The following is a 24375-nucleotide window of genomic DNA, read 5'->3' on the forward strand; positions in this document are numbered from 1 at the left end:
ATAAAATGTTTATTGGAAGATGGTTAACATTTTTGTTTTTATTAGTAATGCCTCTGGCCTTTCTGTCATACTAAGAAATTGTATTTTTCAAGAGAGACCTGAGTGTTCTTACACACTACAACTGTCACTCACTGATTATTAAGGAGCACAGAGGTACAATTTCAAACTAATTTACGTGTAGCCTTAAGAGCAAGCACAATGACCAAAAGGAATTTTGCCATCCTTTGATATTGTCATTGATAATTCATGGTAACCGTTTCTGAAAATTTTTGTATTACCATGAATTGAAGCATATTTTAGCTTTTCTCCGAATTCTCTAAAATATTATAAGCACATACTAATCATAGAGTTTACATGTGTAAAATAAAAACCATTCTGGGGAATGATTATATATTGTATTGCCTGGACCATAGCCCAGCAGTCACAGACCAAGATCCTGAGCACAAAGAAAACATGCACACAGAGACCCCAACCGGCCCAAACATCAAAGGCACACTGTAAACATTCAAAACTGAGCAATTTTTTTTAAATTTTTTTTTTATTTATTTTTTTATTTTTTTTTACATTTTGTCTGACTTTCAGACTATCAGTACTTCTTTTGCAGTTGTGCACATATATTTTCTCAACTCCGTTTACAAGATTTCTAACTCTAATAGAAACTCATTTTTGTACATTTAAATTGTACTCGTCAAACGAGATTCCAAAAATAAAAATAAATAAATACATTTAGATTTAAATAGGACACGATGTACCATCGCGAGATTTATGTCGAAACACAATTTGCTCTCTAAATAGAAACCGAACAACTGGTTCTCCCTATCTCATGAGGCGTTCAAGATACAGAAAGGATAGTGCAAATGACTTTTCACCACGAAAGTAAAACGAGCTGCGCTTTATTATAGCTTCACGATCAAAAGCTGAATCATATATAGAAAATCTGCGTGTATTATCTTATAAAGTTAAAATTATTGTGGCGTTTACTGTTGAAAACTCAACCAGTGAGTAGTTTGTGATTTCTGGTCTCTGAACACACTTTGATCAGATGGTCACCAGAGGGCGCGCCATGCATGTAAAAGTCCTACACTGACCACAGTACTTGAACACAGCGTTAAGACGAAGCGAAACCGATATCGCAAACTGAGAAGTTACTAGAGACTGCCGGCAAGTTCCATTTACCTTCCCCTGTACTAAACTCTCTACCCAGTCAGAGTGTGGGTCTCAGCCACCGGGACAACATACATGCACTGAGTAATGCCATTATTAGCAGCGTTTATAAGGGTAACAGATAGTTTGTGAAGAGGGGAACTTCCTCGTTGTGATCTCTCAGACTGAGCAACCGGTAAGACATGCTAATAGTCGCAAAGCTATGCTACGCTATGTTAGCTTCCATAAAACACCATTCAAAACCCACACGAGTTAGCATTACTTAGCTAGCGAGCTAACGCATAGAAAGAGTGGGAGTAATACAAGTTCAAGCAAAATCTCGAGGAAACAAGGTTCAGTTGTGGCTCTTTTTGAAAGTACGATTTAAGTGATGGTTTGGAGAAAATGTCGTGAACAGAATATGACTGTGCAACTGTTAGCGGCGAGCTAGGTACCAGATTAGCACACAGACGAGCAGGCTTGTTGGTTGTTGGTGTGGGGTTTGTAACCTGAGATTTAACTGATTTAAGTCAGGCCTGTGGAGTATGTGAGTGGAAACTATTAGCTGACATCAAATCTCAGTATTATTATTATTGTTATTATTATTGTTGTTGTTGTTGTAAGGCTTCAGAAGCTGAAAGTGAAAGTATTTTTATTAGTTTATGATTCTCCGACACTGTCTCTGTTACAGTAAATGTGATAATCAGGTTATATGTCAGAGGTATCTCTAAAATATCAAATTTCTCAAACAACAAGGTCCAGAGTGGATCCATGTTATCCACATCTAGCATTTTCTTCATCCCCTCCAGAGCTGGGTGCAGGATTTCACTCTATACATTTTTGTGGACACAGTGTTAATTAATTAATTAGATAAAAAGTAAAGACATGTGGAAGACAACATAAAGCACCACTGCAAGAAAACAATGATTTCAACTTAATTAATTGTTTAATTGTTGTACAGTGTAGTTCTAACTAATTTAAATTTTGTTTAAGATTAGACAAGATATGTTTTATTGATTCCAGATTGGAAAATTCTTTAATTCTACAGCCCTGCCAGTGGCCAAAAATAAGCCTGTGTCCACTAAGCAAAGCTTAGTGGACAGAGAAAATGGAGAAAATCCTCTTTGAGAAACTAAAATCTCTAAAAAAAAAAAAAAAAAAAAAAAAGTATTTTTTTTTTCTCTCTAGTTTTGCTTAAAAACACAAATTTTTCAGATTAATTGTCAGTTTTAGGTCAACACTGATGAATAGGGATGGGTATCGTTTATTTTTTATCCGATACCGGTGCCAAACCGGTACTTTTGAAACGGTGCCGGTGCTTAAACGGTGCTCAAACCGGTGCTTAAAGAATGGAGAATACAAAATTGGTCCAAAAACCTCTCATGTTCAGCCTTTTTTTTGTAAAAAGATAACAATGTTAGCCTTTTCTGCAGCTATAGGGCATATATGGCATCACTCTTGGTAGGAAGCAGTGCTTAAACAATGGAAAAAACACAAACTTTGTCCAAAAACCTCTCATGTTTAGATGTTTTTTTGTAAAAAGATAACAATGTTAGCCTTTTCTGCAGCTATAGGGCATATATGGCATCACTCTTGGCAGGAAGCAGTGCTTAAACAATGGAAAAAACACAAACTTTGTCCAAAAACCTCTCATGTTTAGCTGTTTTTTTTTTTGCAAAAAGATAACAATGTTAGCCTTTTCTGCAGCTATAGGGCATATATGGCATCACTCTTGGCAGGAAGCAGTGCTTAAACAATGGAAAAAACACAAACTTTGCCCAAAAACCTCTCATGTTTAACTGTTTTCCACTTTTTCTTTGGTCATTTTAGCCTTTTTGGCCCGGGTGAAGGGAGTATCTGCCATCAAACAAGAAGACAGCCGCATGTAACTACAACGGTGTTTGCTAGTTCACCTTACATGCATTAATTTAATAATGTGGTTAGCGTACTCAACGTTAATTACACACGAACAACATGAAGCTACTCACGCAGAGGAGAACGGCTGCTGCTGCCATCATCATCCGTCATCATTTCTGCTACGCTGACAGGGCTAGGGGTCAGGACGCTACTCTTCGGGTTTTTGGGGGATGTTGCTAACTCCGGGTCCAATAACAGGCACCACACCCGCAGTAGATGTGCACGGTGTGAGGTCTCGCTGCAAGCTATCAAACACGGCGCATTTCTCGGCTTTAAAAAAAAACGCTATGCGTCGCCAGGTGTTTTATCACATTTGAGGTGTTACCTCCTTTGACAGTATCACAGTATCAGCTTAAAGCACTTGTTGCAGGCTGCTGAGTTTGCACCTTTTGCTGTGAAGTACAGCCAGACTTCTGACCGCTTCGCCTTGGGCATTTTTAATCTGTAGCTCTGCTCTAAAAGAACGTACGTACCTGGCCCCGCCTACTATCCTCGGAAACGTAAAATGATTGGCTAGAATTGGCTCAGGAAAAAAAAAGCACCGAAATAAAGCACCGAAATGTGCGCTGCTTTTCGGTCTGGTTACTACCGTTTATGTCAGAACCGGTGCCATCATGGCACCGGACACCGGTACCCATCCCTACTGATGAATACAGTAACAAAAAAACAAACAAAAAAACAAAAAAAAACTTCAAGCTGATCTTCAAACAATGATGGTATATGGCTGTTTTGTCTTAACCTGTAGTGATGAGAATTTATTAAGTTAAACCCTATAGGTTTGACTCTTGTCTGGGTATCAGAGAGAAACAGTAATAGTGGTAGATCCTAACAGTTCAACAAGTCATCGCTAACATCGGACCTGTCGTCTTCTGTGTGCAGAGCTACACATACACTGCCACAGTCTTTCTCACATGAAGGAGCATCTTTGACAAAAAATATAGATGCAAGATTCTCTTGATTGACACATAAACAAAGCTGTGTAACAACTAATATATCAGTTTTTTTCTTTACAAAATTGTTGTAGAAACACGTGCCTCATTCAGCCGCCACACAGAGGTGGGGAGGTCCACGTTATTCCTTTGTATGAATAGAAATCCAGTATTTCATTGATGAGTCATTTCAGTTACATTTCAATTGTCTGATGTTTTAATCCACAGTTAAAGCAACCATTACTGTATCATTTTAGGGTAGGAGACAGTAAGAAGACATGCCACCAAAACAAAAGTCCAAGTCCTGGGCTGAGCTGAAACAAGCTGGCAATGAATGTTTCAAGACAGGCCAATACGGCGAGGCCACAAATCTCTACAGCCAGGCAATCAAAGCGCTGGAGAAGAACAGTAAGTATTATAACCTGAGCGTACATACACTTCACCGAGAAATGAGTGTGAAGTACGTTTTATGTTCCTGTGACCTTATTTGATATAAATCTGCATTTTCCTAGGGATGGAAATTGATCAATTTAGTGGTTCCAATTCCATTAGAGGTTCATGTTGTCTTCTCATTCGGTTCTCACTAGGGCTGCCACAAACGATTATTTTGATAATCGACTAGTCACCGATTATTTTTGCGATTAGTCTACTAATCAGATCATGCATCCACTGGACGTACAACATACAGCTTATTGCACCAGCATGCATCTGCTCTTATATAACTATCATTAGCTTACAGCTTTAAGTGTTTAAGGTATGTGCTAACTAAAAAATAAAGACAAGATGATAGTTTATTAAATTTTAATGAAATTTGCAGATTGTTTCGGTGAAGTTTATAAACTCAGCCGTCTGCTCCTTGCTATCTAAAATATAACAGGACACCGGAGTATATTCTCGAGCATCTCACACTTCTAATCAGTTGTCTGCTTGACGTTTATTCAGCTGTGTAAAAACTATAACTTTAATCTCAGCCAAACTGATTTACTCAGGAACAAATAAAATACTGAAAAAAGCCAAACAATAACATTTTTAAGTTATCTAAGTGACTTATATATCATATTTAACCTGAGTAGCGAAAGACGGTGGTGGGTTTGAAAATGATTTGCCGGGAGTCTGGTGTTCTCACCGGCTCTAGCGAGCCTTGAACCCCGGGTAGCTATCGAGCTGGTGGGTAACAGACGTCTCCGAAAACATCGGAGCGCTTTTGAAAATATGTGGTGTCTTGATAAACTGAGCAGATATTTGAGGTTTACACAGCTACATTCTTGCCTGAAAATATGTTAAACGTTTATTTTGTGACCCAGAAAGAATAATAAGAGTAATATTAAAACTAACTAGCTGCCGCCATTGTTGGAAACTGAGCAGGGCCGCACTAATAATTCTGGGACACAGCTTCTTCTTTTTCGGGGTTTGACGGCAGCTGGCATCCTTGTACATGCAGTGCTGCCATCTTCTGTTTCAGTCCGTTATTACACTCTTAAATCCTACTACTTATTCCTGCGTCTTTTGGGATCTTACAAAGCTTCAAACGACGCGTCGACTATTAAATTAGTCGTCGATGTAATCGTGACTAGTCGACTAATCGTGGCAGCCCTAGTTCTCGCTGGCTCCTTTGAGACTCACCACCATCATTAAGCAGCATATCCAGAAACATTAAATTCATGCAGATTAATTGCATGTGTGTGGTCAAGTGTTTGTGCATGCTGGAGGTATTTCCCCTCTTTGTTGACCAGTATTGAGGTTGTCAAAAAAAAAAAAAAAAAAAAAAACATTACACAGAACACTTTTCTTAAAAGAAATGCTTTTTACTTTTTAATGTAGTACTTTCCTACTCCCAAGAGGAAGTAATTTGCTAAAGGATTATTTGTTCATAACTTTCATTACTTTAACATTTCACTACTGTAAAATGACCTAAAATGCATTTTCTGATAGTTACCAGTTAACAGTATAAACTTACCGGCACATTCCTGTTCCTCAACAAAAATCCCTATCCTAATGCAGACACACATACAGTCTTTCTCTTAGTATTCAGTTATGAACACAAAGCAAAGATGAAAAGTAGCACAAGGAGACTTCACAGTGATCATGATTCTACTGTAGAAACATTACATTACTTTTGTGTTTCTCCATAAAAATAGAAGTAGAAATGGAGGCTGCAGCCTGACTGCTCATCCGTTTTTTACCTGTTGAAGTTCAGGGTTTGGGTTCAGGGGTTGGTATTTACTCAGCTTTAACATCACTCTGGGTCCTTGGCTAGCTTAGTGTTAGCATGCTTGCAAAGGGCCAAAGTTGTATTAGCAACATAATGCAGTTGTTTCTGTGCTGGATGTAGTTTGCATTCTCATCCTTTTGTCCAATAAAAATAAGTACATGCTGTAGCCTGTGCTGCTATTTTCCTCCTCCGGCACACGGATAAGCAGGATCTAACAATTCCAAGGAATTGAATTATTGGGAACCGAACCTATTACTGGTTCTTAATTCCCATCCCTACATTTTTCTACTTCTTTTTTTTTTTAAACTGGCATACAAAAAATATTAGGAAGGGCTCTTGGCATAAAACTCTGCCAAACAAATATGCAAAGCTACCTGCTCTGGTGACCCCTTGTGAATAAGGGAGCAGCAGAAGATAGCTAGTAAAACAGGTCTTAAACAATAAAATGAAACCCATATGAATGTAAAACCAATGTTGTGTTTTTTTCTTCTTCCTTTCCATTGGCTCTGACTAAAACCTCTTTGGAGAAAATCAGTGTGTGTACACTAACATCCCAAATGAATATACTCAGTCTAGGTTGTCTCTCTATCTGCTTCCTCCACTTATGTGTGCAGAGGTGCACACATAAGTGCAATTAGTACTGCAATTAGTATTTAGTATTGCAGTACAGGGAAAATGCTATAAGAATTGAGTGCAACATTAAATTGTATCAAATCCCCCTTCCTCCTTCCTCGCTAGTCGCAGTTTCAAACATAGCTATTGTAGCATCAGGGAACAGCAAAGCAGTTTTTGAGAACTGATGCCATGTTGCAATCAGTAGTGACTTAAGACCTACAAATATTTTACAATGTGCTTGACAACATTACAATGCTGTGTTGTGTGATTGTGTGATTTGTGTTTTCTGGCCATTTAATGAATGTTTGCTTTCTAACAGTTGTACATGTCTTCAGATTAATAGGGTTATTTGTTTGTTGACGATCTGCTCTTAAACACACTGTTTTCTTCCTGTTAAGGTAAAAGGAATCCAGAGGATTTGGCCATTTTGTATTCAAACCGTGCAGCCAGCTACCTGAAGGATGGCAACTGTGGGGAATGTGTGAAAGACTGCAATATGTGAGTGGGATGATGCAATTTGTATTTCATGCATCTTTCTTTCCTCAAATCTTACACCCTGATTTTCTTATTTGGGGTGTTCGATTGTGTGAGAACATCCAACCTTTGGTAATGTAATATATGGGAGACGCTCAAGTACATGAAATAAAAGGAATGTTTTGTTCTGTTACAGCTGTTTATGGACTTCTGTAGCTTTGTCCATTAAGCTTATTGTTAAATTTTTAATGACGATACGCCCATTCTCAGCCTGTTCATTATCAAAATATTATCTAAATTATGATTTTAACATGTTTTCTTTCAGGTCTCTGGAGTTATCCCAGTTCAATGTGAAGTCTCTGCTTCGTCGTGCTGCTGCCTACGAAGCTCTGGAGCGTTACAGGCAGGCTTACGTAGACTACAAAACTGCTCTACAGATTGACTGCAACATAGCAGCAGCTCACGATGGCACCAACAGGTATGTTGTCTGTTAGCTGGCTGAGTGATGGTTATATTTTAACTTACAATCTAAAATTTACCATCTCTGAGTTTCTATAAAGCTATCAATCTGTCAATCCTTTCCGTGTCCGGGCCGGGTGAGGTTTCCCGTGTTGGGTCAAATTAAGCCGCAGGCTCCACTCCTGGTGGTGCCCTTCCGTCAATTCCTTTAAGTTTCAGCTTTGCAATACGAGCCTTTGCAATCGCATTGTGAACAATATCAACATAATGTGTTTGTATGGCATATTACTGCCAAGTAGACCAATCACAGTTGTTTCAGAGTTCGATTTTCCGGATTCAAATGAACAAATCTAATCAGTTTACACTTTACAATTTACAGATTTGCAGAAATATCAGTAAAGAAATATCTGTTTTAGGTGGTTTAAAAAAACAGATGGTTTACAGGGCTCTAGAGTGCGACCAATTTGGTCGCAAATGCGACCAAATTTTTCAGTGGTGCGACTAAAGAAAAATATTTTCGGGTAACAAAAAAAAAAAAAAAAAATCTCTGCAACTCTCCGTGTGGTCAACAACAGACACACATTATGCCCCTATCGTGGACTAAACCAATCAGAGATAGTCAGCGGGACCTCTCTGATTGGCCGTGGTCCAGTTGAAAGTGCAGGTGGAAGAGAGAGGTGAGTAGCTTGAATAAAGCGATATCAATTCATTAACGGATTCCACACAAAGACGTAAACACAGAGCGGACCCGACGCATCAGAATCAGCTTTGTTTTTCTCGGCTTTCTCACCCCACGGCCCGAACACGGACACGCTGTCGGAGCTTAGCGATTCTGATGCGTCGGATCCGCGCTGTGTTTCCGTCTTTTTTGCGCTAGATTCTGAGCTGCAGGTTTTGTCTCTCCAACCAAAATTCGCCGAGCCAGCAGCAAAAGAAGCAGCAAACTACGCTTCACATTTGATCAATGTCGTCATGAATTCCCTCTGACTTTTGCTGTTTTGCTTCCACCACGATAAAAATCACACTTCATGCACAGCTCTCTCTTCCTCTCTCTCTCTCTCTCTCTCTCTCTCTATCTCTCTGTACTTCAAGAACAGTTTCCTGTCTCAAATCTCTGTTTTCTGCATTATTCATTCGCTTATTACCCACCAGTCTACCGTTGTTTACAGCGCTGTCGGCCGCTGTCTTTTTCTTTTTTTCACTTAAATGACCTCGGACAAGAAAGCCTAATTTCTGCTGTTCAATACTGAAGAAATTTAAACTTCTTAAAATTATGCAAAATTGCAGAATATTGCAGAATATTTTTAAGGTTATCTGCTATAAAACGCCAGACCAGGAAAATCCCCTTCATGTTTTTCTGTGTTTTATTCTCAGTTACTTTGACACAAAGGCATCTGCTGTGATGTTCACACCTCTGATGAAGTCTCATGTGTATCAGTACTGATAAATGATCAGAATTATGATATTTCTGACTGTCTGAGGCTAAATTGAATCGAATCAGGACTTTGAGAACCGGAATCGAATGGATTATAGAAATCAGTGATGATACTCAGCCCTAGTGAGCAGCCTAGGCCTGACAGAAGTGGATGTAGCTGTGGGTAATAAGAAAAGATGAAAAGAACTATTGATAACTTTTGTGTTAAGTTAAGGACTGATCCGTCTGAAATTCATAGCCAGCTCTGACACAGTGCCATCAATCTTTGAATGCTGAAAAAACAGCAGTGTATGCAGAAAACACATTATATGCTGCAATAAATGCACTGCCCAAGTGTCCCCTCTCCCCACTGCCTTTCAGCAGCAGGCAGCAGCAAACAGGTCGTCAGAGGAGCCAAGATGATGATTAAGTTTAACATTTTCTACAATATTGACAAAGCAATTTAAGCACAAGTTTGTTAGTTAATAATTTAGAAATGAATATTGTCTGTATGGACTTCCCCCCCAAAGAAAGTGCACATGTAAAACTGCGGTGTTAAGCGATGCGGTTGAAAAATTTGAGTGCACCTAACTTTTGTGCCGGTACGCCTAAATTTTTAAAGTTAGACGTACCGGTGCACCCATGTCAAAAAGTTAGTCTAGAGCCCTGGTTTATGCATCTTCTTGGTCTGTTGTAGGTTTTAAACACCATTCTGTAATCCACCGTCCCCAAAAAAGAGCTTATGAAACCATAATGAAAATACTCAGACCTGACATTAGACCTACACATAAGTATTTGTAAATACATTCACAGATGTGTCTTCACAGTATCGCTTATTGGCCAGCTCCATTAATTGAAGTAAATATTTTTTTAAAAGATCATAAAAGCTTACAGATAAATATCCAAATCTGCCACCTAATTCTAGGGTGATGCAGCGCTCCCAGCATTTTTGATGTTTTGTAGAGTGACTCCTTGGTTCCACAGTTCAAGAACAGAACCTGAACTTGTGGGCAGACGCACAAAAAGTTTTCAGCTTCTTCTCTGTTCACATTCTTGTCACTGTTGTACTGTTTCTCAGGATGACAAAGGCACTCACAGAGACAGACGGTCCGTCATGGAGAGAAAAGCTTCCTCCCATTCCCACAGTTCCTCTGTCTGTGAAGGAGAAACTTGCCCAGATGTCTGCAGGCAACGCCACCCAACCAAGCCCAACACCTCAGCAGAATGGCACAACGCAAACAAAAAAACCTGGTACATAGATTTATGGAAAAAAAATGTTATTTACATTCTTACAGAATTGATTTGAATTGACTGAGTTCCTTGTTAGTGTCAAAGAGTTGACCAGCTTCATGAAAACATGACCTTTCTTTGGATTTTCTTTTAAGTTACTTAGAGACGGAGCAGCATTATCATATTCAAACTCTCTTTTTTATGCCCCCCACCTTTTACTTACCTTCTCCTCAGCTCCCAGTGATAAAGAGATAAAGAAAGCTCAGGCCTTAAAAGAAGAAGGCAATGCCCTGGTGAAGAAAGGAGAGCACAAGAAGGCCATAGAGAAGTACAGCCAGAGCCTCAAACACAACCCTAGAGAAGTCACCACCTACACCAACCGGTGAGCCTTGAGCATCAGCATCTGTGTCTCTGCAGTGTTGGATTTAATATTGCTCCAACGAATATATCATCCATCATATATTATTTGGTCCTGTGTTTTTGTTTGTTTGTTTATAAAAGAAAGACTCCTACAGATTTAACTAAATATAGCTTTGGCAGTTATAAAAAAACGGACTATATAAGAATAGTAACATGTTCACAAAAGTGGATGATTTTAATATCATTGAAAATGTGTTAAAGTAATTTGCATACCTATGACAGTATTCATAATATATATTTTAAGATTTTTGATTTGATTATTTTTCTCTGCTTTAATATTCAGTTGCTTTATTTAATCAGGAGGTATTTGTACTATGTTAGGCTCTTTCTGTGTAATGCCCATTGCCTATTAAGCCTGTTTTTTAGTGGCTGCTGAAATTTGCAAGCTGTAGCTTATATGGACTAACTTTTTCTGCGTGACTACACAAAAATGCTAAAATCATTAGCTTAGTACACAGATATTACTTTACACTTAAGTCTTTCCTGACTTTTTGACATGAGTAAACATAACACAGTAGCACTAGAAAACAATAACAAACACAAAATTAAATATTAAAGAAGTGCCGGGACTCTATTTCTATGCCGCACTGTGACATGAATTCTGCCCCTTAGCTTGTTATATTTTCTTTCGAGGATCCTTAATGTGGATTTCTGACAATGAATGGTAAAGAATCTGAGAGTGAATGAATAGTGGAATTTGCTTTGAGGGTCTCGAAAAGCGCTATATAAATGCAATCCATTATTATTATTATTATTATTATTATTATTATTATTATTGTTAATCAGTCTGAATCACATGATGGAGCCCTGGACTAAGGTAAATATAAATTAAAAATTAAAAAGTAAACAAAAAACACATTAGCTGGATATTATTTAAAGAGTTTGTTGAAATGGAGTTCAAATTTAAAAATATTTCAGTGACAAATGAGCAAATGAAGAGGCTTAGAAAGCATTTAAACGTAAAGCTTTAGGTGTGTCAGTCAAATAAAAGCTTGGATTAAAAAAAAGAATAATCTTGAAGAACCTGAAAACAAATATGAATTCAGATTCATCCATTTTGGAGTGCTCTGATCACAGAGCGTTATAGATGTAATGAAGCATTTCAGATTAATAATTAATACATCATGGCAACATTATTGTTTGACTTGACCTTCAATTAAAGACGCGCCCAGATGTTTAAATGTGGTTTACTGTGTGTTGTGTGATTAGGGCGCTGTGCTACCTGTCAGTGAAGCAGTACAGAGACGCCATCAGAGACTGTGACGAGGCGCTGGTGATTGACAGCAACAATGTCAAGGCTCTCTATAGGAGGGCTCAGGCTCACAAGGAGCTCAAGGTAAGAGCACGAGTCTTCATCATCGCGCTCCAGCTTCTGATTCCCACACAGCGCAATCAGACGTTAGTTTCAAAAGTGTCTGCAGGTTTTCAAGGTAAGCAACAAAATAAAAAGCATTTCCTGCCTTGATAATTACCAGCGTTTCCCCTGACAGCCTCTCCTCATTAGTAGTCAAAACACACAGAGGAGACAGTAAGCTCGGCACTCACAGCTACATGCAGTGAAAAGTTCAAGTCTGCGTTTGGAGGTTTGAGTTGTCAAAACGACACGAAGAGAGTCGATTCTCCTTCATTTCCACTTGATACTGATTAATGTGATTTTTATCTAGATATTCAATTATCGGTGTCTCCTCTTCCATTGCTTTGAGCAACAGATAACCTGCCAGCGCAAGAAAACAAAAAGAGGGGGCGGGGGGGCAAAATAAACAAAGATTTATAATTTATTTGCATTATTCATGTTCTTCTTTTCCTGTGATTGACAAGTGTGGTATGAGATTATTTATTTTGCAGTCAACTCAGGAAGATGATGAGTCTCAATACTACGTCATTGATCAGAGCTAGCACTATCTCAGCTGGGTTCAAGATCGGGTCACCTAAACACATGATTAAAAATAGCTGTTATTTCAGATAGAGAAGAAACAAGAAGGCTTTGTTTACCGGTTACCCAGACTAGGGCACTAGTCACTCGTTCACTCTTTTTTTGAAAGCTCAGTCAATGCTAACCAACTAGTACCAGCTGTTCCTGTCTTAGTTGTGGGCTTTATATCATTCAGCTGGTTGTGCAGAGAGGAACTCGTTTTTTTTATCGTTTTGGACGGCATTTTTTTCATTGTCACAAAGTACTAAAGGAAATGACTAGTTTTTTTGCTGGGTGACGTTTTGTATCTTGATCTACTTTGAGATGGAATTTAGAAAAAAAATCAGTTTGAACATTTATTTTGTCATGCAGAGAATAAGTGTGACTGTAATCCCGTTTTAATATGAAATGGTAGCTAAACAGAGGTGTATTTAAACACAAGAGAGCCTTCATTATGTGATTAGTGTCACTTGTTTACCCATGTTTAGTGTTTCCCATAGAAATAGATCTTCTCAAAGTAAACTGATTGAGTTATTTTCTCAGATGAATGAAAATTTAAAACTAAATTGCAAAATATAAGGCAGCAGACAAGAGACATTATTATTTACTTGTTAGTTCCAAGCTGGTTTGTTTTTAAAAATGTTCAAGTTTACCGTGTGAGAAAGCACATCTGTCAACTGTGGATTAAATTGCATTGTTCTGAACTTTGTTGATTGTTTTTATGCAGATATTGATCACTGACTCTGTTCTACTGAGGTGTTTTTACTTTCAGTTTCTCTGCCCTTGTCAGCATTGTTTCATTTTTAATCTCTGAAACGTTTTGCCTTCTCCTCTGCAGGATGTCAGAGCCTGCATGGATGATCTGAACAGTCTGTTGAAAGTGGAACCAAAGAACACGGCCGCCTTGAAGCTCCTGCAGGAAGTGCAGAAGAAGAAATGAGGACAGGTCAGGGACTAGAGGCAGCAGTAAGGATGTGTCACTGCTCTGAGTGCAAGGAGCCAAAATCATCTTGTTTTTTATAAGAATCAGTTGGTGGAGAATAGCAGAACAGTGACATGATTCTACTTTCTGTGAGTCCAAGACCAGGCCCGTGTTTCCCAAAACTCCTTCACACTGAATTCCTGTTTCATGTGTTTACTCTCACTTGAACAGACATGAAGTTGGTCTCAAGGTGCTTCTAGAAAACAACATCAGCTCTGGATACTTAGAACTGATGTTGGAACAGGAATGAAGCAGCCTTGGAAATAGTTCTTTTACCATTTTTAGCTTGTCAGTTTCCAATCATCCAGTATTTATGGTTATTTATTTTACTGACACACCTCAACCTGGTTCTGAGAATAAACGTTTACCATCGTCATTTGTAAAACTTGAGCAGGCAGTCAGCTATCGTGAAGCTCCTGCTGGGTGCCAGAACTTAAATTTGATGTTAATGTATATTTTGACAAATAAATTTACCTCAAGGGTATGCACCTAAGGATTTTTCCAAGACAAAAAACTATGATCATATTCAAACCCTGTGAAACGGGTCAGTCAACAAGTTGCTGATGCAAAATCTAAGATGCAGCTGAATGCTCCAAAAAATAAGCCAAGTTGAATCAGACATGACATAGAAATCTGAGAGACTACAGGAATAGCAAAGAGGGTGGCTCTGTGGGTAGGGTTGGCGGTTACTATCAGAGCTTGAGTGTCATGGTACCACTACACGGCCATAAATGACATGAGGAAGGCAAAAAGTGCCTTCATATTAACAGGCTGAGGTTTTTTAGGTAACCATGGATAAACTATTATCTTAAAGTTTAATGAATCCCAAAGTTTTGACAGAAGCTGAAAGAGTTTTTCCTTAGACATCAGTTGCTGTTGAGAAGCCCACTTTAGAGTTAAATCACAAAGCTTCTGTAAACACTGGTGATCATAGAAGTTAAGTTTCAAGTTAATAGCCATTTCAGATGTTTTTACTCTCAGGTAGTGTACTTATTTATCCCATGTTTGGAGTACATGTTTCTGTTTCTAGGCGCTTTGATATTTATAATGTCCATGCCATATAGGATAGCTTGCATAGATTTCCTCAGTAGAGTCTGATCTGTTTAACTTGTGAGGCAGTCATATGCCTGCAGAGCTGTTTGTGTGAGAGTTCAAGTAGCAAGCCTTTGCAGCATATCACTACAGTATGTATGCTTTGGATTTAATTTCCTGGAATAAAGGAAAACGTTTCTTTGGCATTTCTTCTTAATTGGTAGAAGGTGTAGTGATGCTGCAGATCTTGATGTCAACAAAAGAATTGTCTTTTTGTTTTTGTAGGCCAGCCCAGAAGTTCGTACTGCCCTGGTTCCTTCAGCCAAAACGGGATTCAGACTGTCCCAGGAAGTAGGCTCAGTGGGGAGTAAAATTTTGTAATACCTGTACGTTTTGTTCAGAATGATGATCTTTAAAAATTCATGACATGTTTGTGCTTTAAGAACAAGCAGTTGCGAGAAGTAAAATGCTAATGTTAGGACACAAACCAAGGGTGTTAAACTCATTGTAGTTAAAGGGCCACATATGGCGCAATTTGACCTGCAGTGGTCGAGAGCCACAGATAAATTATATTAGTTGACCTGCTAAAGATGTGAAGTGTGTAAATGTTTTAATGAGCCATCAGTTTTAACAATAGTATTTTAGTTCACTGCTTTTGATCCATGCTGGTATCTCAGCAGTACGTTTTATTGATAAAAAATTTAGTTGTTATTGATCGAACTGTCACCTGACATGTAGTGGGTGTGTTGGACCCATGTTTGACTCGCTTGCTATAAACAAACCTCACCAAGGTCACTTGTAACTTTAACGTCACACCACTAGGCTGTTATGGGGCATGTGAGAGATTCTCAGGTGGCCGTCACCTCCTTGCACATTTTTACAGGCCAGTGAAAGACTTGTTGAACGGCTGTTTGATGGACGAATCGTACTGGCTTTTTGAAACCACGAAGGCTTCGATAGTGACGATGGTGACGACTCAAGAAAAGCTTTACTGAACAAAGTATGAAAATCTGTTAACCGCAGACCTTTTTTGAACATCTAAAAAAGAATAAATAAGATAATACATTTAAAAAAAACCAAAAAAAATGCACTGATTTTAAGGCAAGTGAGGTGGAAATAAAACATACTAACTCATTTCCAGGTTGTAAGACTTGTGCAGTCTGTTTATGGTTCAAATTATAACTAAGAGCGGAGTCCTGCTCTGGTTATCTGCATTTATTATCACTGTCACCTTTTGGACACCACATTCTTACTACTTTGCTTCATTTCATTTCTCTCTGTCCCAAGTGAGAGACGTTGGCTTGGTACTTGAGCTTCAGAACATCGACTTGTTCCCCTTCTCTTTAACATATGCAGTATGTGAACCAAGTAGTAGTATCCTCACACGGGTCCTTATGTACAAACTATTGCCTCATTCTGTGAACTTTCTATTTCATTGTAGATAGAGTAAAATTTCTTATTAACTTGCTGTAGCTTAGCATCTCCATCCTGCCTAAAGTGCCTGTGTCCATCTTTCATCTGCTGAAGCTAAAATCATGTTTTTTGTTTTAGTGACAGCATCTCCACACATGTATATCAAGTTATTCATTCAGGGAAACTTTGTGAAGCACATCTATGCTTGATCCTTTGTTTTATCTCACTGTTGTTTTTGGAGTTTGTTATGTTGGTTTTGTCACCTGCTTCTGTTTTAACTGCAAATAAATTTGAGGGGAAAAAAAGATTGAGCATGATCTACCTTCTTATAGTCTTTAAAATAAAATATGACAGCACTTGATCACTTTGCAGAGCATCAGATGAAAATATTGCACATCATGGTTGTACAATAAGTAAGACAAACTAACTACACCCCTACTAGCACATTTAAAGCTTGGTAGTTATTAGCTTACCCCTTTAAGTGCTAAGATTCCTTATTTTGTATATGTGTTGGTGTTCTTGCTTCTAAAAAAGACAAATGACACAAGTGACACGTTTGCAGTTTCCCCCAATTTGCCAAGCTGACCAGCTGCTGCCTACAGCATCATACTTACTGTAGGATTTGATCATCTCATTGATTTATACAATCCTCATCCACAACTACACATGGATTTGCTTGTGTCTATGTAACATAAACGGCAAGAAGGGGAAAAAAAGTATTCTGACATCTGGATGGCTTTGTGCAATTTCTTTTCAATATGACACTAATTATTAAATTTAAAATCTTTCTCACCTACAAAACCTTGATTAATAAGGCCCCATCCTATCTTAATGACCTCATAGTACCATATTATCATGACCAAACACTTCGCTCTCAGACTGGTGGCTTACATGTGGTTCCTAGAGCTTTCAGATGCAAAATGGGAGACAGAGCATAACGCTTTAAGGCACCTCTTCTGTGGAACCAGCTCCCAGTTTGAATTCAGAAGACAGACACTCTGTCCGCTTTTAAGATTAATCTTAAAACTTCCGTTTATTTAAAAACTGATTCCCACAGTTATAGGCTGGATCAGTTTATCCTGAACCATCCCTTAGTTATCCTGTAATAGGCCTAGACTGCTGAGAGGCTTCCCATGATGCACTGGATACTTTCTCTTCTTTGTGTGGGAAAATCTGGGAAGATCAGAACCTTCTGAAGTATTCACACCAGGCTGTCTGGCACCAACAACCATACCAGTTTCAGAGTCATTTAATTCAGCGGTCCCCAACCCCCGGGCCACGGACCGGTCCGTGAGTCGTTTGATACTGGGCCGCGAGAGTTGAGGCTCAAGTGTGAAATTTATGGTTTTCAGGGTGTTTTATCAGTTTTTATCATTATTTTTTAAATCGTTTTTATAATTAACTCTGTGTCCCTGGGTCTTTTCCCGTATGTTATGAATAAATCTCCTTTTTTTTGGTACCGGTACTGGTTTTATTTTGTTCTGTTTATCCGTAACACCTTAAAGGCTGGTTCGTGAAAATATTGTCAGACATAAACCGGTCCGTGGTGCAAAAAAGGTTTGGGACCGCTCATTTAATTCACCTTTCTTCCCCATTCTGATGCTCAGTTTGAACTTAAGCGAGTCATCTTGATCATCTCTGTATAAATGCAGAGAGTTGCTGCCATGTGATTGACTTGGCTCAAACTCTCAGCCCACGTCACCCCTACTTGCAGCCCGTATATTGACGGGAAGAAATATAAGGCAATTTGGCTCTTCGAGTTTATTTATTTGGTAGTTCAATGAAAGGCTTCAGTTAAGATTGAGGAAAAAAAAATTGTGTTCACATTTGCAGTTTTGTTATACAATATTTAAAATTTAAGAAAAACAAACAAAACACTACATTTTTGGAAATATTTGTGGGTGTTTTCTTGTTTTTTTGTACTACTTGAACACTAAAGTGGCCCTCCAATGAGATGACAGTGCCAGCAGTGACCCACAGCTCATTTAAGTTTGAGACCCCTGGTTTAGATATTTTATATTTATTAGGTAATGCATTTAACAAATTGTCCAGTGAGTGTATAATGCTGAACAAAACTCAAATATTTGATCCACATAATGTTAAAATACTTTAGTTCTGGGTTGGACTGCCAACAAATATAAATTATGAATATACACACACACACACACACACACACACACACACACACACACACACACACACACACACACACACACAGTTAAGCATCTCATTGTCATAATTCACATGTAAGTTGAAATACATGTACCGATTAAAGCAGTTATCGCTCATGCTCTTTTGGACAGCAACGTTGCCTAAAGGAGAGGAAGTTCATCAGCATAGTTGGAGAGATCAAGTGTGTCTGAATCTTTGTGCTGTCCCAGAGGATGCAATTTTTGGCAATCTCTAGCTTTTTTTAAACATAAAGATTAGCATATTTTATAGTCAAATGAAAACATCGAATTGATGATACTACACTTTCCATTTGTTTTGTTTGGAGGTCTTCGTCCTCATCTGTACACACAAGTCAGCCTCAAATCGAAAGTGCAACCAAGAAATTGAGATAAGTGCTGTTTTTGTTGGCAGCACACTCAGACATGACTCTTTCCCCAGATCCGGTCCAGTTCCGTCAGGCAGGCAGGAGAGAAGCCAACAACTTCACTTAACTATAAAGCACTTACAAAGAACTACAGCAGCTTGTCTTTCCTCTCAACTAGTTTTCTTAAAAAAAAAAAAAGTATCTGTCAAATCTAATACAGTGTTTCCTGTGAACTACAGATAAAAAACAAAAAAAAAAGGTTGGCATTTTGCAATGCAGTCGATTAAAAATTAAACAACGCTCAAAGACAAAACCGTTCTTTATCATGTCTGACGTAACCTTTAACACCTCTTTACCTCCTAATGTGTCTCATTATGCTCAGCTTGACTAACTTACTTCAATAATTCCTGCATATTTGCACAATTTTACCAAATTACATAGCTCTGGGCACAAAACTAATGGTCTAATCTCTCCTGTACACAAAGAAAGATCCAGAAATCCTGCATAACCCTTAATTAATACATGTACAATGCTCAAGTAGGAGCTAACCATCATCTACATTCACACCACTCAATCTCTCCCCGCTGAGTGTGCACACAATAAAATATTCAGAAAGACAGCACATCAAAGTGGATTCAACACTGGGAGACTGAAAACGAGCTCAAACAGAAAAGACCCGAGCAGCCAGAGCCTGATATATTCAGGGGGTGTTTAGAGGTAGTGCAGACTCCGAGCTGCACACCCGATGATCCATCCTCTTCTTAATATTGACATTTTTAGCTAAATCTGCATTTCAAAAGGTCACTGCTGCCATAGTCAGTCCTGAGAAAACATATATATAAAAACATGTTAAAATTAAATACAAGTGTATCTGAATCTGCCTCATGTTCATATAGTCAGATATTTCAGAGTCACAAGTTCACACATCACTTTATCTTCTTCACATCTGTGATGAATCCCTTTAGGATCATCAGTGGACCTAGCCTAGCATAGATGTCCTTTGACTGCAGGATGAAATTGGAGTACGTCGAGGAAAACCACACATTCAGAGGGAGAACATGCAAACTCCACAGAGAAAGGCCCCAGCAGGGGTTCAAACCAGTTCTAACCACTCCATCGCCATCCTGTCCGTCTTTCACGGGATATTTTAGGTAACTCTCATATTTGGTGCATTGTTTTGTACTTTGATGCTGTATGAGCACTGGAGGAGTAGATTATTTCCCCTCAGACCCTCATATGGCTTGGAAACTGTTGCAGATTGCATCAGTTCTTAGAGCAATGGCTCTGGGCGTTACTGGGGCTGAAGCAAATGCCTCAAACTGACGTGACTTGGGACCAGCGTGGTCCTCCATCACAGTAATATTCACTTCAGGGGATACTGGAGGGTAAAATTCCTCCGGCTTTAAATAGTTGTTTGTAGCAGAGGTGCCTTTAGATTCTGTTGGCTCTCCATTTTTCATGGAAATGTAGGACCAGCTGCCTGAAGCAAACCCTCTCCCCCCTTCCCATTGGTTCAAACATTTAAACTTTTTCCACTGATGTAATTTCCCACTGAAGTCAAACCTTTTTAAAAGTGATGGTTGTTTATTCCTTTACTATAACTGCAAACCCACTAGCTTATATGGCAGCTATAATAATAGTAAAGCTTTCCAGATAGATGGCTCTTTCAGTGTATAAAGTGGAGATGCTATGTTTGCAGTCTTTTCCAGTTCAAAAAGTTTTAGAATACATTTCAAACAGTGAGACTGATGGGAAATTTATGAACATTTCAAAGTGATGTCATGTGCTTTATGTAGTCTATACTGGTCTATTTGATATCCCCATGTTGGTGTTGAGGCTCCATCATCCTCATTATGTTGGTCCAGGATCAACAGTGCAACTAAAACCAGCTGACATCAAGTTGTAATGTCATATCTTGGAATGTGGAGGGGAAAACCCCCTTTGTTTATATGAAACTCTTCTGGTAAGCATTTCAGGTGTTTTCTTTATTCATTTATACAAAAAAAAAAAAAATTGTATCATCGTTTTCTTGTTAGCCAAATTTAGGTTAATCATGGTAGTTTCCTAGTGAAAGTTTTTAATAGCTTCTTGGGTAATGCTACCTGAATGCTTACACGTGACTGGCCAGGTGAAATGTTGATCCCGTACCAACATTGTACATCTATTCAATTCAGCATAGTTTTATTTACATAGCACCAAATCATGACAGCAGCTGCCTCAAGGCACCTTCAATCAACCGACCACCGTTGAGCAAGCACTTGGCAACAGTGGGAAGGAAAAACTCAATTTTAACCGGAAGAAACCTGCAGATCCAGGCTCAGGGAGAGGCAGACATCTGTGGGAACCAGTTTTGGGTGATGGGAGGAATATTAAGTTTTTCAAATTTGTTAATTGATACTTCAGCTAAGCATAAAAATGCTTAGTCTGTTTTAACCTCCTAATTCTCAGCTAAAAAAAAAAAACCAACACTGACATGATGATGGGATGATAAAGGCAGCTCCTACGTTGACAGAAAATAGGAGGTATTTATTAAAAACCTTCAGAATAGTTAAAAATCAACCTGATTTGGTTTGTTTGATCAAGGTCTTTTAACACCCATTGCTCATTCGATCTGAATCAGCTGATAAATCTGCAAACCCCCATCCAAACCACATGAGAACATTCATTCATCTTATATAACAATGTAAACACAGGACAAAGGGTGGTAACAAGAACATTTTCCTTTAACATTTATATTTATTTGGACACCATTTCCAGCAAACTAAATGCAGCAGGATAGTTGCTATAGTTTGTGTACTCTGCTGCAGAATGCAAAGCATACCAGCCTACAGGAAGATTGCAGTGTACACCTGGTAGTCATGTCCGATTGAGCTTGAATCATGTTCTCACCATAGAATAAACTTTCTGGAGATGTAGCTCTGGAGTCTGAGCAGTTGAGTCAGATATTGTGATGACATTTGCACAAATTAACTAATCCAACAGCAAAAACCAAGCAGAGTTCAATTATAAGCACCTAAATAGCACATATGTGAAAACATCCTTAGATTACTCCCTGGAAGTCTTTTCTGGACAGACATCTTCACTTCTCTCCTGCCCCCTCCACTTCACAAAGTGAAAGTTAAGTTGAAGGATCATGTTTCTGATGTAAAAGAGGCTATACAGTGTGCAGTGCAGACATGCAAGATGTCATAATAGGCCTGAGTGAATGATATATACAAGAACAACATCTTACTCACGAGATTTGGCGATTTAATCAGGTAAGGTTTTTCCATTCTCAGACTGACACCTCAGTGTTCAGAGGTTACCTATATATCCAATGAAGAGCAGATTTAAAGAAAAAAAAAAACAAAACCATCCATCCATCCGCTTATCCTTTTCAGGGTCACCAGGGATGCTGGACCCCATCCCAGCTGTCTTAGGCAGGGGGGCAGGGTACACCCTCGACAGGTCGCCAGTCTGTCGCAGGGCTAACACATTGCCCACACCTATGGGCAATACGGTTTAAAAAAAAAAAATAATAATCATCTAATTTTATAAATACATTAGCAGTGAGCAGGTCAGCATGAGGTTTCATGCATCTGTTATGTATTCAGGTATCTGCAAAAGAAAGTCAATCTCAATAAACACACACGTGGGGGGAAAAAAAAAAAAAAAGAAAAAAAAAGGGATGTTTGCCAGCTGGTACAAAGTGATTTTGGTTTCCATGGAAAGTACCACCCCAATCATCAATGTTTTCAATAACTCATGCACCTAGATATTGGGGTTGGGGGTGTGGCCACTTTTCCTTACAGGTGTCCTGACACAGGCAGTTGTAAGTCATCAGTATCTGAGAGGCCTCCCCTTCATTTTCATAGAACCGAATGTAACCTGTGCGTGTGAGCTGTCGGTGAGCTCTGGAGCATTTTTAATTGGTTATCTGACTAAAATTATGACTCACCTTGTGCTTCAGTCTCCAAGTGAAATTCTAGTGTTTTACGAGTCTGTTTATTAGCCAAAAAGCTGACTTGTGTGTCTGCACATACTACCTTCACAGGGTAACAATGCAGCTTGCTAAATAGCCTTGAAATAAACTAAACATGGCAACTTCTGGTTCCAAAATCCCAACACTGAGGCTTCAAAAATGCCCAGTTCAACACAGTGGCTACATCAGGCTGTGGTAATCATTCAGATGACTGTAAGGGATGCACAAAAGTGGAGTTTTGTTACGTGATATTACGTTCTGCATGCATACAAAGCAAAATTATAAATGGAAGTGAACCACTACATGAGAAATAATACAAATTAAATATAAAAGGTCTGATGCTGATGAAAATTCCCTTCATGCCATGCATGGATTGAGTCTCTGGATCTGGATTAGTTTGATACTTCCTTAAGAAGATCGAGGCAATAACTCAAACTTATTTCTTACTCGATAAGAGTTTGTAAAGGTGTGATGCTTAATGTCAACAATTTAATCGAAGCCACGTTGAGCTGACGTTTCCATCCATCCATCCATCCATCCATCCATCCATCCTCATCCGCTTTATCCGAAGTCGGGTCGCGGGGGCAGCAGCCTAAGCAGAGAAGCCCAGACCTCCCTCTCCCCAGCCACCTCCTCCAGCTCATCCGGGGGAACACCAAGGCGTTCCCAGGCCAGCCGAGAGATATAATCTCTCCAGCGCGTCCTGGGTCTGCCCTGGGCCTCCTCCCGGTGGGACATGCCCGAACACCTCACCCAGGAGGCGCCCAGGGGCATCCTTGTCAGATGCCCGAACCACCTCAACTGGCTCCTTTCGATGTGGAGGAGCAGCGGCTCTACTCTGAGCCCCTCCCGGATGGCCGAACTTCTCACCCTATCTCTAAGGGGAGGCCAGCCACCCTTCGGAGGAAGCTCATTTCTGCCGCTTGTATCCGCGATCTCGTTCTTTCGGTCACTACCCACAGCTCGTGGCCATAGGTGAGGGTCGGGACGTAGATCGACCGGTAAATTGAGAGCTTCGCTTTTACACTCAGCTCCCTCTTCACCACGACGGACCGGTGCAGCGTCCGCATCACTGCAGCCGCAGCACCAATCCGTCTGTCGATCTCCGGCCCCTTCTCCCATCACTCGCGAACAAGACCCCGAGATACTTGAACTCCTCCACTTGGGGCAGGAACTCATCCCGACCCGGAGTGGGCACTCCACCCTTTTCCGGCTGAGAACCATGGCCTCAGATTTGGAGGTGCTGATCCTCATTCCCGCTGCTTCACACTCGGCTGCGAACCGTTCCAGTGCGAGCTGGAGGCCCCCACCGATGAAGCCATCAGAACCACATCATCCGCAAAAAGCAGAGATGAGATTCTGAGGCCACCAAGTGGAAGCCCTCCGCCACTTGGCTGCGCCTAGAAATCCTGTCCATAAAAATTATGAACAGAATCGGTGATAAAGGGCAGCCCTGGCGGAGCCCATCACCCACCGGAAACAAGTCCGACTTATTGCGGCAATGCGAACCAAACTCTTACAACGGTTGTATAGGGATCGAATGGCCCGTAGCAGTGGGCCAGACACCCCATACTCCCGCAACACCTCCCACAGGACACCCGAGGGACACGGTCGAATGCCTTCTCCAAGTCCACAAAACACATGTAGACTGGTTGGGCAAACTCCCATGCACCCTCAAGTATCCTCGAGAGGATAAAGAGCTGGTCCAGTGTTCCTCGACCAGGAC

General features: G+C 39.7%; 1 protein-coding gene across 3 annotated transcripts; it reads left to right on the top strand.

Moving 5' to 3' along the window:
• The first annotated feature begins 1092 nt into the window (after positions 1 to 1092).
• Positions 1093 to 16457, top strand: tomm34 (translocase of outer mitochondrial membrane 34). 3 transcript variants are annotated; one of them, XM_039612324.1, is made up of 9 exons: positions 1093 to 1339; positions 2974 to 3028; positions 4247 to 4397; positions 7215 to 7314; positions 7616 to 7768; positions 10242 to 10414; positions 10628 to 10775; positions 12023 to 12149; positions 13564 to 16457. In XM_039612324.1, exons 3-9 carry the CDS (start codon positions 4268 to 4270, stop codon positions 13663 to 13665), a joined length of 933 nt encoding a protein of 310 aa, XP_039468258.1. In that variant the 5' UTR covers positions 1093 to 1339; positions 2974 to 3028; positions 4247 to 4267; the 3' UTR covers positions 13666 to 16457. The 3 variants fall into 3 exon arrangements, with proteins under 3 accessions (XP_039468258.1, XP_031586570.1, XP_031586568.1); XM_031730710.2 differs by lacking the exon at positions 2974 to 3028 and having other exon boundaries at positions 1094 to 1339; positions 13564 to 13671; positions 15025 to 16457; XM_031730708.2 differs by lacking the exon at positions 2974 to 3028 and having other exon boundaries at positions 1094 to 1339.
• Positions 16458 to 24375: the final 7918 nt, after the last annotated feature.

The sequence above is a fragment of the Oreochromis aureus genome, linkage group 5, assembly GCF_013358895.1.
Source record: "Oreochromis aureus strain Israel breed Guangdong linkage group 5, ZZ_aureus, whole genome shotgun sequence".
Lineage (NCBI taxonomy): Eukaryota > Metazoa > Chordata > Actinopteri > Cichliformes > Cichlidae > Oreochromis > Oreochromis aureus.